This window comes from Zosterops lateralis, assembly GCF_965231275.1.
Source record: "Zosterops lateralis genome assembly, chromosome: Z".
Lineage (NCBI taxonomy): Eukaryota > Metazoa > Chordata > Aves > Passeriformes > Zosteropidae > Zosterops > Zosterops lateralis.
In genome coordinates, this window is record NC_139800.1 from 84648876 (window position 1) to 84663924 (window position 15049).

General features: G+C 43.3%; 1 protein-coding gene across 3 annotated transcripts; it reads left to right on the forward strand.

Annotated features, from left to right (window-relative positions):
- The first annotated feature begins 5454 nt into the window (after window positions 1–5454).
- On the forward strand, window positions 5455–14566 carry LOC310922346 (E3 ubiquitin-protein ligase BRE1A-like). Of its 3 annotated transcripts, XR_014592407.1 has the most exons (9): window positions 5455–5536; window positions 5888–6058; window positions 9015–9172; window positions 9290–9454; window positions 9569–10063; window positions 11291–11410; window positions 12560–12637; window positions 12955–13074; window positions 14055–14566. XR_014592407.1 is itself a non-coding variant. In XM_083882822.1 (8 exons), the coding sequence occupies exons 5-8, from the start codon at window positions 11399–11401 to the stop codon at window positions 14163–14165; spliced, it is 321 nt and encodes a 106-aa protein (XP_083738948.1). In that variant the 5' UTR covers window positions 5813–6058; window positions 9015–9172; window positions 9290–9454; window positions 9569–10063; window positions 11291–11398; the 3' UTR covers window positions 14166–14566. The 3 variants fall into 2 exon arrangements, 1 of the variants encoding a protein (XP_083738948.1); XR_014592408.1 differs by lacking the exon at window positions 5455–5536 and having other exon boundaries at window positions 5813–6058.
- The last annotated feature ends 483 nt before the right edge of the window (window positions 14567–15049 follow it).

Sequence of the window (15049 nt, forward strand, 5' to 3'; positions counted from 1 at the left end):
GGTTGTGGGGGTTTTTTTGTTTTTGTTGGTTTTTTTTCCCTTTGAACACTGTATTGAGTCGTGTTTTTCAAAGCTGACAGGCCACTTTAAAGCTGAAATGCACACACTGAATGCTAATGCTTCTGAGGCAAGAACAAGTGTATTCAGCTCTAACACACATTCAGAGCCACTTCAGTAAAATTTACTCAAGCTAGTATTTTGTAAAATGCAGGGAAAAGATATAATCACTGAGCAGAAATGCTGCAGCTCCTCTCTTCACTCACTGAAACATTTTGCTCTGAAATCCCCTTTTGACACTGCATTTCTGGTGCTGTGCCTTGTCAGGTCAGCTGCCCAGCTGCATTCACACCCTTCACTCCCAGCTGTAACCACATTTATCTACTTATTACTTTAAAAAATGTGATATAAAATGACTAAAGTAGTTATGGTTCCTGTGTTCTTTCCAAAAACTTAACTTCCATATCCTTCAAGACAAAGACCACTTGTATTATGAAGAAAAAGTTGGGTTTATCCTGATTATTTAAATAGTTTATAATCTTCATTTGATTCACACTATGCTGCATCGCACAGGAAATGTAATTCTTTGCAACGTGTAAACTCTGCTCAACTCAGAAAAGAGATCAACACAGTTGCCATTTTCTGCTTCATTTCTAATGTTACTAAAAGAGAGAATAAAAGAAACAATACTAATGAAACTTCTGCTGATAGTTCAGTTCATTTTTTAATTTTTATATCTAGGTTTACAAATGGTAAACATCTGAATTGCAGTGAGGCCAGTGAAGTTTCTAATTTCTGTAACTAAACCAGGTTCTGAGTGACTCATAATCTAAATTCTTGCTTGAAATAGCTTAGCACTGAATCTTCTTTTGTTTCTTAAGGGTCAATTTCTTTAGTCATTGTCCAAGTTAGATTTGTGTGATGTGTCTGTGTGAAAAACAGTACTAATGGTAGTAATTATACTTTAGATGACACTGCCTCACTTAAAATTGTAATTTTTAAAGGAAGTTTATTATTCAACCTGTAATTTTGTAATGCCATCAGCTCCTGACCCCTTCCTTTTGAAAGCCATCTTTCACTTTAAATTCCCTTTTGGTTACATAAATCTGCAGGAAACGCAAAGCTGCAAGCAACCCACAGGTACTTCACATTTGAGTTTGTACCACATCTATTTCATGTTTGCTTATCCAGTGCGCAATCCAAACCGCCTTCGATTTCAATATTGTCCTTTGATAATAAAAGTAAAATTCTAGGATAAAGTTATGCTCCTTGTCTATAATTTGAAGGCTGCAGAGAATCTCTCATCCTTCTCTGAACAGCTGAGACTGGAAATCAAACAGAGGCTCTCTCAAGGTGGCAGCTTTGTAAGGAACATTGCCCGTTTCTTTCTTACTTTAATCTTTTAATCCTACTAATCCATATTATTTACTCTTTTTTTTTTTCCCTCCTGTGTCTAAACTGATGCTTCTGTCCTTGCCAAGGCACTTTCTTCTCTTTCCTGTTTATTGTTTACTCTGTACTTTTGAAAGGAACATTAGAGCAATGCTTGCAGTAAGTTCCACTGATTTTGAGAGAACTTGAACAAATGTAAGGTGAAAATTTAAAAGGTGTTTTCAACCAAGTAACGAAGTTTTAGAAGAGTTTCCTTATGACAGTGATGACTTACTGATAGAATTTGAAATTTTACTGAAAAGACTATATGACAGGTTTTATCTAAAATTATCATTGTCTATGATAATAGTGATGAACTGAAAGAGGAGAGCTTTCCATTAGCACCAATATTACTACACAATGCCAGAAAATCAGAGTAGCATAAAATGGTTTAGGTTGGAAGAGACCTTAAAAATCATCTCATTATACCCCCTGCTGTGGGGGGATGTTCCTGGTTGCTCAAAGTCCCATCCAGCCTGGGCTAGGACACTTCCAGGGACTGGGGCTCCCAGATTAGAGACAAGTGTCTTATTTTAAATAAAATCAAGTATTTGTGACTTCATAACTTGCTTTGCAAAACATTATTTTTCAACTACTTGAGATTGTGGCATAAATTGAAGATGCCTTATGGGTTTTCCAGTAAAGTTTGCTACACCAGTTTTACCTCTGAGTTGACTAAAATCACAGAATTCAGTATTTCTTCACAAGGAGATCCAATGATGTGCCTGGTGTTCATCCTCCTCTCCCCACCACACATAAACACAAATAACTTCACCAGAAATAATGCCAAATGCCCGTGAAGCTTCCAAAGAGAAGCTCATCAAGCCTCACTCAAGACTTCCTAATGGATTTTCTTGCCATGAGACACTTCATCATCTTCATGAATTAATTTTCACTAGGTAAAATTTAATTTGCTGTAGACAAGATTAAAAGGTCATGAACAAAACACTGTCATTCAACTTGCCCTTTCAAGTCAGTTCAAAATATGATACATGATCTGCTTAATAGTGTTAGAATTTGGTGTGATTATCCAGCTTCTCCAAGATCCACCTCTTTAACATGGTGAGCATCACTGAGCAGATACAAAACATCCAGCACTGTAACAGGGAGAAGACTGAGCAAAAAAACCTCACAGCTACAAGGTGGGTGTGCCAAAATTGTCATTAGCTCCTCTGAGTTGTAAACTAAATACAAAGAATTAGCAAGTACTAATGTAGAATCTTACTGTTACAGCAAGTAACAGGATGCAGAAGGTTAAGGGAGATTAAAAAAGACCATTTTTTTCTTTGTTCACACCACTGCTGTCAGTTATGTTGTGAATATTTTAAGCCTGCAAAGGTTCAAAAAGAAAAATAAATTCCCAGATGAGAAGTCTAAAGGAAAAAAAAAAAAAAAACAAACAAACAAACAAACAAACAAAAAAAAAAAAACAAAACCAACCAAACAAACAAACATAAAATACATACACACACACAAAAAAAACCCACCTACAAAAAACATACACACACACAAATCCCCAAAACAAAAACAAACCAAAAAAACCCCAATTCTTCCCCGGTCTGAGAAATGAAAGAACAGAGAATGGGAACCAGGTAAGTGCTCAGTACATAAAACAGATTTTTCCCTCAACTTTTTCTTCATCTAACACATATTTGTGGAAAGTGCATCACACATAGTACTGTTGGTATGGAGAAAGTGCTGTCACATGAAGGGAGCCCACACAAGGATGGAGAGGAACTTCTTACAAGATTGTGCAGTGACAGGACAAGAGGGAATGGCTTGGAAGTAAAAGAGAGCAGGTTTAAATTTGAGACTAAGAAGAAATTCTTTCCTGTGAGGCACAAGATGCTCAGAGAATTTGTGGCTGGAAATGTCCACAGCCAGTTTGGGTGAGGCTTGGAACAACCTGGTCAGGTGGAAGGGGTTGAACAGGACGATCTTTAAGGTCCCATCCAACCCAAACCATACTGGGATTCTCAGTCCAATAGTCAGAGGACAAAGGAGAGAGACATATTGCAAGAGGGAGGAAAAAATCATTCTTATTGTAAGTTATTTGCAAATCACCTGGTGGTTCCACAGCTGTGTTTTGCTTGAAAGTCATAGAAATAGCTTGAGGTTTGGAATGAATCAAGTGGTTCAGCCAGTGCCCAGTTCAGTAAGAGCATCTGGGCACCTCTGTAAGTTACATGGTGTAGACTTAGAGGGCACATGACTTCTGTAGATTAAAAAAATGCTACCTAACACAACACAGAGAATAATCAAAGTGCCAAAGTAGTACCACAGCTTTTAACACAAATTGAAACAGAAATCCATATTTCTGAAACTTAGTTCGAAATACAAAGCTTCTCCACAGCAGGACAGTCACACTGGATTTCAGTTCAGGTCTGAGTTTTTGCAAGCAAAACCATGAGACTGATCCTAGTAAGTGCTTACTACTGAAGAGAAGAACTCAAGAATACGTAAGCCTCTTTGAAACAGGTCTCTGATATTCTATCCCACATTTAACTTTTAATTATAAAAATGCCCTTTTGTGGCCACAGCCGAGCACACTAACACTGCAAGCTCAAAATTGTCTCCTTTCTAGGCTGTTCCTTACACAACATTTTTTATTCAGTCTTCTTTAGGTTTTTGGTGGTTTTCTTCATATCAGGCTCCCTTCTGCTTATGCTAAAAACATGTGCTAAAACATGTTCCTTTCCAAGAAACACTCTGCTTCAATTCACTCAAATTCTTAACCAGCTGTAATTTTGTAACATGCTCAACTCTCTCTTGCAGCAATTGCAAGTGAAGGACTTGTTGAATCTGCAAGGTTCAGGAAAAACTAACTCTACTAGTCACACTCCTGGGATACTCTAGTAATTGCAAATTGCTGCAGGACTTTCTCTGCAGTTCCCTCTGCACTGGCATTGCATTGTTTGGTTCTCTCACTTTCTTCACAAAAGTATCTCAAGTATTAATACAAGCATTATTAATACCCCTCTTTCTCTCCTTACCACTCAGCTTCTTTCTTGTACGTTTTCCCTTATCTGCCATGTTGTGTCTGCACAACAATTTACACAGATGTGAAACGTGGGGTTGTGTTTCATGTCAGGCAGAAAAAAGTGGCCGTGCGTAGTTGTGGTTGTGAAATGTGCGGAACGAGGCCTTGAGACACATAAAAATGAGTTTTAATGAACAAACGGAAAAAGCATAGATAGAGGCTTTTTGGGCAAATATTTTGTTTGCTTATGAGTGAATAGCGTGAGCTTTAAAGTTTTCACAATGTAAGTTTTAAGGTTTTTTAGGCCTTTAACATGTAGAATAGAAAAATGCGGAAGTATTATTATTTGCTTTGAAAATAAAATTATTATAAGCTTTAAGCTGCTTTGTAATAAGAGATTTTGAACTATAGCTTTAAAATATATAAAAGGAGTTCTAATCACCTAAATAAAAGAAGGAAGAGACCTTATCCCAAGCTAAAAATTGAGGATCCTGGAAAAGAAAACTGGACGAACATCACCATCACTGATTTATGGTCCTGGAAAGGGAAGCTGGGCCTCACCATCACTAATTTACAGCCTTGAGGTATAGAAATTCGACATGACCAATAGGAACTGACCACAATGGGGTATAGAAATAGCACTTCACAAATAGAAACTAGGAGGAAACCACAAAAAAAAACCTGCTGAGAAGTGCTTATGAAAATGCACAATAAATACCAGCAAAAATTGGTAGCCGACGTGCAGCTGGAAAGCCCCACTGCACCCGGCGCGCTGCTTTGCTGACACTTGCCATTTGAATTAATGAATTAACAAATTGATTGTTGCTTGATATATTGGCTGACTTAAGCTCTTCTTCCTTACACAGACAATCTACAAACAGCATCGGGGAAAGCAGAGCTGGAGGAGAGCAGGGGTTTGGCCCCGTCGGTGCGGAGTGCAGGGGGACGGTCCCTGCCCGGCGCCGCCGCCTGCCCCCCCACGGCGGGCACGGAATGCTCCGCCGCCACCCGGCACCTCCCGGCCCCGCCCGCGCCCTCCGGCCGGACTCGGCTCCGGGGCCGGGCAGGGAGGGGCCGCTCCGCCGGGGCCGCCTGTGGGCGGGGGCGGCTCCGCCATCTCTGGTGCGGGTGAGGGCTCCGCGGCCCCGCCGCCATGTCGGGCCAGGGCAAAGCGGCGCCTCCATGACGGGTGAGGGCGAAATGGCGGCCGGAAGGGGCGGCCACTGCCGGGGGGGCGGCCGAGGGGCGGTGGCGGCGGGTCTGTGGGCCGGGGCCGGGGCGGGGCCGGGAGGTGTCCGTGCCGAGGAAAGCGGGTCGCTGGCGGCTGGTGGCACCGCACACCCGCGGTGTGGAGGGAGGGACAGACCCGCGGCGTGTCCGCCTGGCGCTGCGGGAAGATGCCGAGCCGGGGGCAGGACGTCCAGGGCATGTGGGAGAGCGGAGGATGTGTGTGGGAAGCTGAATCACAGAACCTTTCAGGTTGCAATCACCCAGTGCGATTCCCCTGCCAAGGCAGAGTCACCTGGAGCGGGTGATAGAGGAACACATCGAGACGGACTGGGGATGTTTCCTGAGGGGAAGAGTCCACGACGTCCGTGGGCAGCTGTTCCAGTGCTCTGGAAGTGGGAAGAACTTCTCCCTCATGATAAGGTGGAACTTGTGTTTTAGTTTATGGCCATCGTTCTCTCACCCTTTTGCTGGGTGGCACTGAAAAGAGTCTGGACCACCCTCCTGGCAGTCACCTTGGAGGGAGTTCTGTGTATTAACGAGATCTCCTCTCAGTCTTTTCCAGACTAACCAGGCCCAGATCCCACATAAGAGAGATGCTTGTAAGCATCTTATAAGAGGGATGCTCCAGAGCCCTCATCCCTTTTGTGGCTACCACTGTAAACTCTCCAGCAGCTCCTTGTCTTTGTACTGAGAAGTCCAGAACTGGACACAGCAGCCCAGCCATGCCACGCTAGGGCCAGGCAGAGCAGGAGATTGACATTTTTTCCCCTTTCTCTTTCCATGCTTAAGATTTTCCTGCTGAACTTGACCTGAAGCCATAGAAAAATCCTTGTTAGGCTTGTGGATGGAATATTGTTTGACTGGAGCTTCTGCTGGGGAGTGTAAAATCAAATAGCAGCTTTTAAATCTGCTCAGTGCTTTTATTTCTGTTGTTCTGTGTCTGTACATAAGTACAGGTTTGTATGTGTGTAGTGTAGTTTCTGTACTGTCACAGGAACGTCTGCTGGTGGCAGAGGTAATAAAGGTTTTGGATTTAGTTGTAAAATGGTAGTAAGTGAGAAGAGAAAATCTAATTTGAGTTTCAGTCTATAGGTCTTGTCATCAGAAATTAAAACAAATTTTTATTTGTTAAAAATTTTGTTAAAACAAATACAGAGTGAGTATGTAAAACTTACTTTGTTCCTTAGCAGAGCGGATTAGCTGTTCTGTGTCGAAAAGGAAATAAATCTGACTTTCAAAGAAATGTACAGACAAGCTTAGAGTTCTCTTTAGCTCTTGTGTATGTGAGCAGCAGAAAAGATTGTCAGGCACTGGAAGGTGGTGGCGTCCCTGTCCCTGGCTGAACGTGGCACTCAGTGCCGTGGTGCAGCTGACAAGGTGGTGTTAGTTCATAGCTTGGACTCGATCTCAGAGGTTTTTCCCATTCTAAATGATAGTGTGGTTCAGTGAAAGAGAGGGTCTGTGGCCATAAAAAATTAATGGGTTGTGGTCTGGTGTGTGACGTGGTGGTGGGAGGAGAGCTGGAGCAGAGGGGAGTGGTGCCAGGAGGCAGTGAAAGGGGTGTTTTGTCCATGGACAAAAGGTGTGAAAGGGAGTGGACAGTGATGGCTTGCTGGACTGACGGGACAGATGACATGTTTTTAGTGACAGCTGTTCCCTTCCAATGCTCTTGGAATTCCAGCTAAAGTCAGTGCTAGTGCTAAGTGAAGGAAAACAGTTCAGTGGCGGTTGTCTTTGTTTTTTAATTTGAGATGTAATTTAGTGTTTTGTTAAAAGATACCTCACAGGATTGCCATATGTGCTGTTTCAGTAACTCATTTAAATATAATCTTTATACTATTTTGCCTATGATGAAGGGCAATACCAGGCTGAGATGCTTGTGAAATGCTGAGGTTTGGCAAAGCAGTTTACTAGCTTCATCTTCAAAATGCAATGGCCTTGTGGCTTTCAGTAGAACTGCTCAAGTAAAGCAGATAAGAACTGGAAGATTCAGTTCATAACCCCTAGTCTGACTGTAAATGCCATTATAGGCTTAAATGGAACAAAGCAGGTTTTACTGGTATGGTCTGCATTTCATTCACTTCTGGTTTCATTCAGTCTAGAGGCTGGCACAGCATCCATCAGTGACTGTGGCAGAAGAATGCAGCTCATGTCTAGTGAAGATCTAATTGGTTCCATTTTCCATCTCCAGCTGCTCCATTTGTGTTGCAAACCCTTTGAGGATACACTTGTAATTTTGCTCAATAATATTTTAGGGAACTACAGGAAATACTGTTCAGACATGAGAAAAACCTGTTTTAATGTTGAGGGTGATCAAGTACTGGAGAGGCTGCCCAGAGTCGTGGCTGAGTTTCTGTGCCTGGAGATGCTCAGGCTGCCCTTGGCAACCTGCTTTGGCTGAGTTTGCTTCATGGAGGAGCCTGGGGTAGGTGACCTCCAGTCCTCCCTTGCAGCCTCAGCTGTTCGTGGTTCTCTATTAGTCCAGAACTTTTCAGACTGCATTGAGTTAGGAATGTCTTCAAACATGTCTGCATCTCTCCTGGTAGAGAGGAAACCTCTTGGAATGGGTCTTTACAAGCCTTGGCTGCAAGTTGCTTTTCAGTTCCGTAGGATTTGTGAGGTCTCTAAGTACAGGGCTCATTTATTTCCAGGGTGTTGCTGCCCTCAGCTTCGGCTGACTTTGTGTGTAGATTCAATAGGAACAGTCTGGTTGTTGCGCAGTGGGCAGGTGCCCATACACACCACATACACATACACACAGTTGTTTGCTAAAGTCTAACCTGGCCCACTTTTGTTATTGCAGAAAAGCAATAACTTCATGGTGACTGAACCTGCATGAAGATGTTTTTGCAAAGAGCATGATAAGCTACAGTGCTTCCATTTTAACAATACAGAACAGTGGATATTTTCCCCATCAACTTTCTGCTTGCAGTGCAGATCCTGCTGGTGTCTTCTACAGCTTAATGTTGGACCAGAATGTGCGAGTCAGCACAGGCTGGCACAAACAGTTAGAATACAAGGAATTGATTTGTTTCTATTACCTTGCTATCTGTGGGATCCCCAAAGCAACACTTGGGCAGAGGTGCAGTGTAAGATGTGGCACCCTTATACTCAGTCCATGCCAGAGGATCACTGGCTTATCAAGGGTTATTCCCATCTGCAAGGTCACTTGAGTGATTTACAGTCCTTCTTACCAGTCTTCCACTTTTAATCCATCCCTCCCAAGAAATACTTTTCAAAATCTTTTGAGTTCTGTGATCTGCTCTGTTTCGGACATCTTGTTACCATGATGGATCAGGATGTTAAAAACCCCAAATCAAATAGACCATATAGATGTGTATTTGACATTTTTTTAATAGTGTTCTTTAATGTCCAGGAAGAACTTGGAGAGGGTGGGAATCTGTACACTTTGGCCACTGTGTCTGGAACCGGCAATAAATGAATGGCTGGAGAGCCTGGCACTTCTGCACCTCTGGAGAAAAGGCAAGGTTTGAAGGTTCGGGCACCATTACACTTGGTGGTGTTTCTTCAACGGTATGTCTTCCCTGAATACCCCAACTCCACCTTTTGTTTTTCTTCATCTGGAGGCAAAAGTGTCTCCAGGGTCAGTATGAGCCTTTTAGTGGCCTGTCCTTTGTTCCATGTGCCCAGGAGGAGCTGGACATCTGGACCCTGCAGACCAAGAGCCGGCAGCTGGCAGAGAGGCTCGACCAGCGCTGGCCATCAAGGATGAGCTGTGGGGGCACATGGAGAAGCTGGAGCGTCGGCAGGCCACCAACAATGCCTCTGCTCATCATCAACCCATACTGCAATCAGGTTGAGAACAGCTTTTGTTGCTTCATATACGCTGTTTTCTTGTCTCTCCTGTACCAGTGCACTCCTTTTGTTCACATCCATTCCTTGTCTTGTCTTGCCTGTCCCATCACTCAGTTTGATGAAAATACCCGCATCATCCTTAAATTCTTCGACCTGGACCAAGATCCTGGAGACCTTTTGTCTGAAAGAAAAGCACTGGTGGTGCCAGAACCTGAACCAGACTCTGACAGTAATCAGGAGCACAAAGATGAGAGGGAAGTGAGGTGAGACACCTGTCTGGAGACAGTGGGAAAGATGGATTTCAGCTGTGGCCAATACTGATGTCTGTTTCTAAAAGCTGACAGACTTCTTTTTGTGATTGTAAGGATCAGTGATGTGCTATCTTCTAGAACACATTTACTTTTTTTCACCTCCTCACGTTCCCAGTGGAAAGACTGGAGCCAGCATTCTCCTTCCTGGCCACTCTAGCCAGCAGCACCAGTGAGGAGATAGAATCTCAGCTGCAGGAGCATGTGGAATCCTCCTGCTGCACTGTTGCCCAGGTTGTGACAATGTATGACAAGCTGCAGGAGAGCGTGGATGTGCTGTCTCACAAGCTGAATTGTGGAGGTATGACCAAAGTGGCAGGTATTCAAGAATGCTTATTTGCCCCCACCTTAGACCTGATCCTGCATGTAGACATTAAGGTCTAGTCCTTCTGATGTACATTTATTTTCCAAAATGAATTTGTTTGGCTTTCCAAGCTCTTGTTATCAAAACCTCTACTAAAGGACCAGGTGCCAGAAGTGTAATGTAGCTTACTTCTGTATTGGAATGGTGAGGACTCTCCCCAGCATGTTGGGCTAAGAAGCAGCTTGTTTCTGCCAAGACTGCATTCATGTGCCTGAGAAGTCAGAGAGCACAGTTGAACCTTACCAGCCAGCTGTCCTCAGCCACCATGTAGAAGGCTTCATTCTTACAAGTAAAGAAGTGAAATCAGCATCACAAACTGATGGGAGATTCGTTCTCCTTTGCAGTTCAGTAGCAGGTGTAGGAATAACCAACTTCTCAGTGTCCACTGAGTTCTGAGCAAAATGGTGCCCATCAGATGGCATGGTGTGTTTGTGTAGCTGTCAGCTTTGAACATAGCAGAGCTCTGCAGAGAAAGCCAAATGACCGGCTTCTAAAAATCCATCTGGCAGATTCACTTTACACTCAGATGACTGTTGAAAAAACTTCATTAGCTTAAAGTTAGAATTTTAGTCTTTTGAATAAAATCTTGGGTGGAAGATCAGCTCATGCTTGGTGTGCCTTCTGTGTGCTCTCACCAAAGTCTGGCATTGGTGTAGGGAAGTTTTGCTGTCCTTGGCTGGCAGTCATAAACTGCAGTAACGTTGACATTGGTGCCATGTGAGCCTGTCCTCAAGTGCTCTGGTTTCCCTGTCACCCAGATGCTATGGTTGTCACCTGGTATCACAGTGTTCTCCCAGGCCACCTGTTGTAGCAGATTCATGCATGAATTTGGGCAGCATTTGGGTGTCCCTGGGTTCCAAGGGCGTGCTCTGGGTTGCTGGTGCAGACACAGCTGAAGTGATCTCTGGTGTGAGGGGATGGCCCCTGGGTCAGAAATGTGCAGCACTGTCAAACTGCAGAACGTTTTGCTTAGGGAGTGCATGTCAAAGCTCACTGTGAATGGAGATCAGGCCCTCAGGAAGCACCCGTGGGAGAGGTAGAGTAAACTGAAATTAGACCCAGAAATCTCCTTTTTTGTTTTCTTGTTTCTCTCTTTGCTGTTCAGGAATTCTAATCAGTGTTCATTTATTTCCATGAATTGCCTTTTTTTTGTGCACCTTTCAGATATTTCACTAATAGAAGAAGCAGTTAGTGGAGCTGAATTCCTGCCTGTCACATGAGAATGGATGCCTGCAGGAACTGGCTGATGTTCTCCAGGAGAAACACAGAGTCATGTCTCAGGAGGTATGAAAAGGAGAGAGAAAGAAATCGGATTTGGGGTCCTGCTTAACATAATTTATGGTTACCTTAGATTGGAAAGCAGCTTATTTCCTTGGAGAGGCACAGGAGCAACATAGTTTGAAAGTTACAAAAAGGGTTGTTGTTATGGAGAGCTGTACATAGACTTTCTGTATAAATCAGATTGATTTGCTTGTTACATGACTAAAGGAAAGGATATAAGCAAGTCAGTGATTTGAATGGATTTTAACTTTTAAAGAAAAGGGGAGAGCAGAGGAACCTGCATAAAAGGGAAACAGCAGGTGATGCTGAGGTGGCTGTGTAGACAGCTGGAACTGTCGAGATGACATCCCTGTTAGTCTGAATTCCTTGGTTTCTCTGTGTCATTTGACAGTGGAATGATATCAGTGACAAGATGATCCCATCTATTAAGGGATTTATATTATTAGCAGCATTTGTCTGAGAGATTTCAGTTCATTTAAAAATTGTGTTAATGTTGGTCTTGCTCAGCGTTAGACCTCTGAGCACTTAGGTGCTCTTTAGAGTAGATGGACATAGGGGTTGAAAAGATTAAAATCAAAAAAGCCTTTGGATACGCTGAGGTGGCTGCTTCTGTATTCTGCCAGATAGTACCAGCTTCCTCCTCTTTCTCCATTTTCAGTTTTGTCATATTTTTGTTGCTGTCTTGGGATTTGGCCAGTGGAAAATTCCAGACAGTTCATGGAATAGTCTGTCACCACAAGGAAAAATGAAAAGCACATGATGAACAAGAGAAAATGACTCCTAAGCAGCCTCAGGAAAAGTTGATTCTATGCAATATGTTGGCTGAAGCACTCCTTTGATTGCAGTTTCTCCAAGCTGCAGGAGAGGGTGGAGACCAGGATTGATGCCCTTCAGTGGGACATTGACAAATCCACAAGAGGGAGCAGAGGCTCACCCACCACCTGACCGATGTCCTGGAATGAGTAAATGCTGCCCTGCTGGCCAGGAAACCTGGGAGTGCTGGGTGATGTTGGATGGGGGTGTGACATTCTGTCTAGGACTTTGATGGGAGAACTAAGAACCTGCAGTGTACCTTCTTTGGTCTTGGATCTGCTCCATCACTCTTGTCAGTATTTCACTGGGTCTGGAGGAAATGTCTTGCATTTTTTGCAGGTAAATTCCAAAGGCTACAAGGTGTATGGAGCTGGAAGCAGCCTCTATGGGGGAACAATCACCATTAATGCCCACAAGGTAAGGTCAGCTTGGGTGTGGGCAAGGGGAAGAATAAAGTCAAGGAGAACAAGAGCCACAATTTGAACAGAATTTGGATACTTAATTTAGATAATTTTAGATCCTGTGCCACAAAGCTCCGTGACTCTGGGCAAGACATTTTGTCTACATACAAGTTTCCTACTTGAGAAACACCTGGTGGAATTAGACTCTGTCTCACTTGGTCACATTACCTGACTGCTTAGTCTGTAACCGCCACTACTGCATGAACAGATAGTTCATTAGCACTCTCAGGAGACACATTAACAGTAGGATTTACAAGCAGTTTATCCCAACAGTTTGAGGAGATGAATGCAGAGCTGGAAGAGAATAAAGAGCTTGCTGGGAATCACCTTAATGAATTGGAGGAACTACATCAGGATCTTGAGGAAGTAACAACACAGGAAGAAAAGCTGAAGGTAAGACATCTGTAGGTATGTGTGGATGAAGGTGTTCTGTGGATGGGCTGCCCTCAGCTTTGCAGTGCTGTCTCCAGGAAACCTCATTAGCCGTGTCTGTTCTGAGCCTGCTCTTGAACTGTGTTACGGTTTGCTCCAGACACAATTCATCAGGTCTTTGCCCCCGCTTGCAGTTGAGTGTGATGGGGACACTGTGTGGCCGCCATTGGAAATTGTAATGGTTTCCTGCCCGTGTCCTGTTCTGATCTTTGAGTCCATTTTAACCATGTCTGGTTAAAACTGTTTTCACCTCTTTACTAGTGATCCCTCTTCCACCTTCCCCACTCCCTGTGCAAATGGAATCAGAGAACAGAAACAACCAGGGAGCTTGTAGGGGGAAGAGAGACTTTTGAAAGAGTCAATGAATTTATGTCTTTCTCAGTGTGGGGGATGGATAGATAGGAAACAGCCTGTGAGTTTGTGATGTTTTAAATGTGGTAACACAAGAAGCTGTGGCTCTGTGGTAGATAAGGATATGGTGGGGAGAATAATCCAAATGTCATCTTAGTGGTCAGTGCAGACATAAGAAATGTCTGTCTCAAGAACCTGAATTTCAGAGATCTGATGCTGGGAACTGTCTTGAGGCACCTCTGAATTCTGTTTATCCACATGAGTTTGTTTAGAGACAAATGGTCTTTAGCTTACACCTTTTTTTTTTCCCTAATTACTTCTAATTATGGTGCTAAATATTCTAATGAATGCATGTATATATGTGTGTTTCACTGCTGCTAGTCACAATCATTTGGTAACTTTTTTTCCTAGGAATTCAGTACTGTACCCATGGGGGTTTTTTTCCATTTCTCTTTCTGTCAGTTATTATGTCTTACTGGTAGAAGGCTAACATAATGCCTACTTGTATGTGCATTTTCTCTGTTCTCTCATACTTTTCTATGTGTCCATCTTTATTGATCTGGGTGCTTACAATTCCTTATGTTTTCCAGGTTCGTATCTTTGGGAGAAACTATTTCAGGACCCAAGAGTCAAAAACTTCCGTGATGTGGTTGTGCAAGAGAAGCAGCCTAGTGCATGCAGCGACCACAGAGACTTCTTAAAATTGGTACTGAAGCATATCACTTGGAGCTTCTTCATAGCAATGCTATTGAAGTTCTACTTTGGTCTTTGCCTGTGGCAGCTTGATTCATTCTTCTCCTGCCTTGAAAGACAGAAGTCAAAGGCAGGGGGATAATATTCCTTTTTGTGGCATTTTCCTGTATTCCAGTGTCCTGGGTTATGTAACCAAAAAAAAATGTGTATTCTATTTCATTTGTTGAAAGCAGCTGGGGAGACGTTTTTCTTTATCTCTTGTAACTCCAGAGGGGAGGAGGGTGAGTGCCTTCTGATAATGGGCCAGCTGTTAAAACATTGTGGAGTAGTGTTTCTTATCTCTTCCACCACCCATACTCCCTCCAGGGGGACACCTTCTGGTAATGGGCCATGGAGGCTCACCAGTGACATGACACATGACATCATCCCATTGTGAGATGCTCCACCAGTGGGGGGAGAGCCAGCCATTCCTACCTGGATAAAAACTGAGGTACAGGAACAGCAGGCATCTGGTTTTCCACTGGATTCTTGGAGGAAGACTGGACCCTTCTCACTATTACTGGACCTTTTTCCTACAGGGATCATCTCTACCCCAACAGAACCATATCTGCCATTCCAGGAGGACTTACTTTGTTCAGCTTCCAGAACCCTGACCAACAGGGTGTCAGGTTGTATTTCAGGCTCTGTCAGGGTTTTCTAGGATTTTTGTTTGTTCGAATGGGTTTTTTGTACTACTACGTTTATACTACATTTGTTAATGATCCTAGTAAAGAACTGTTATTCCTGTTCCCAAATCTTTGCCTGAAGGCCCTTAATTGGAAAATTATAATAATTAGGAGGGGGTGGAGGGTTTTACATTCTCTATTCCAAGGGAAACTCCAGCTTTCCCTGG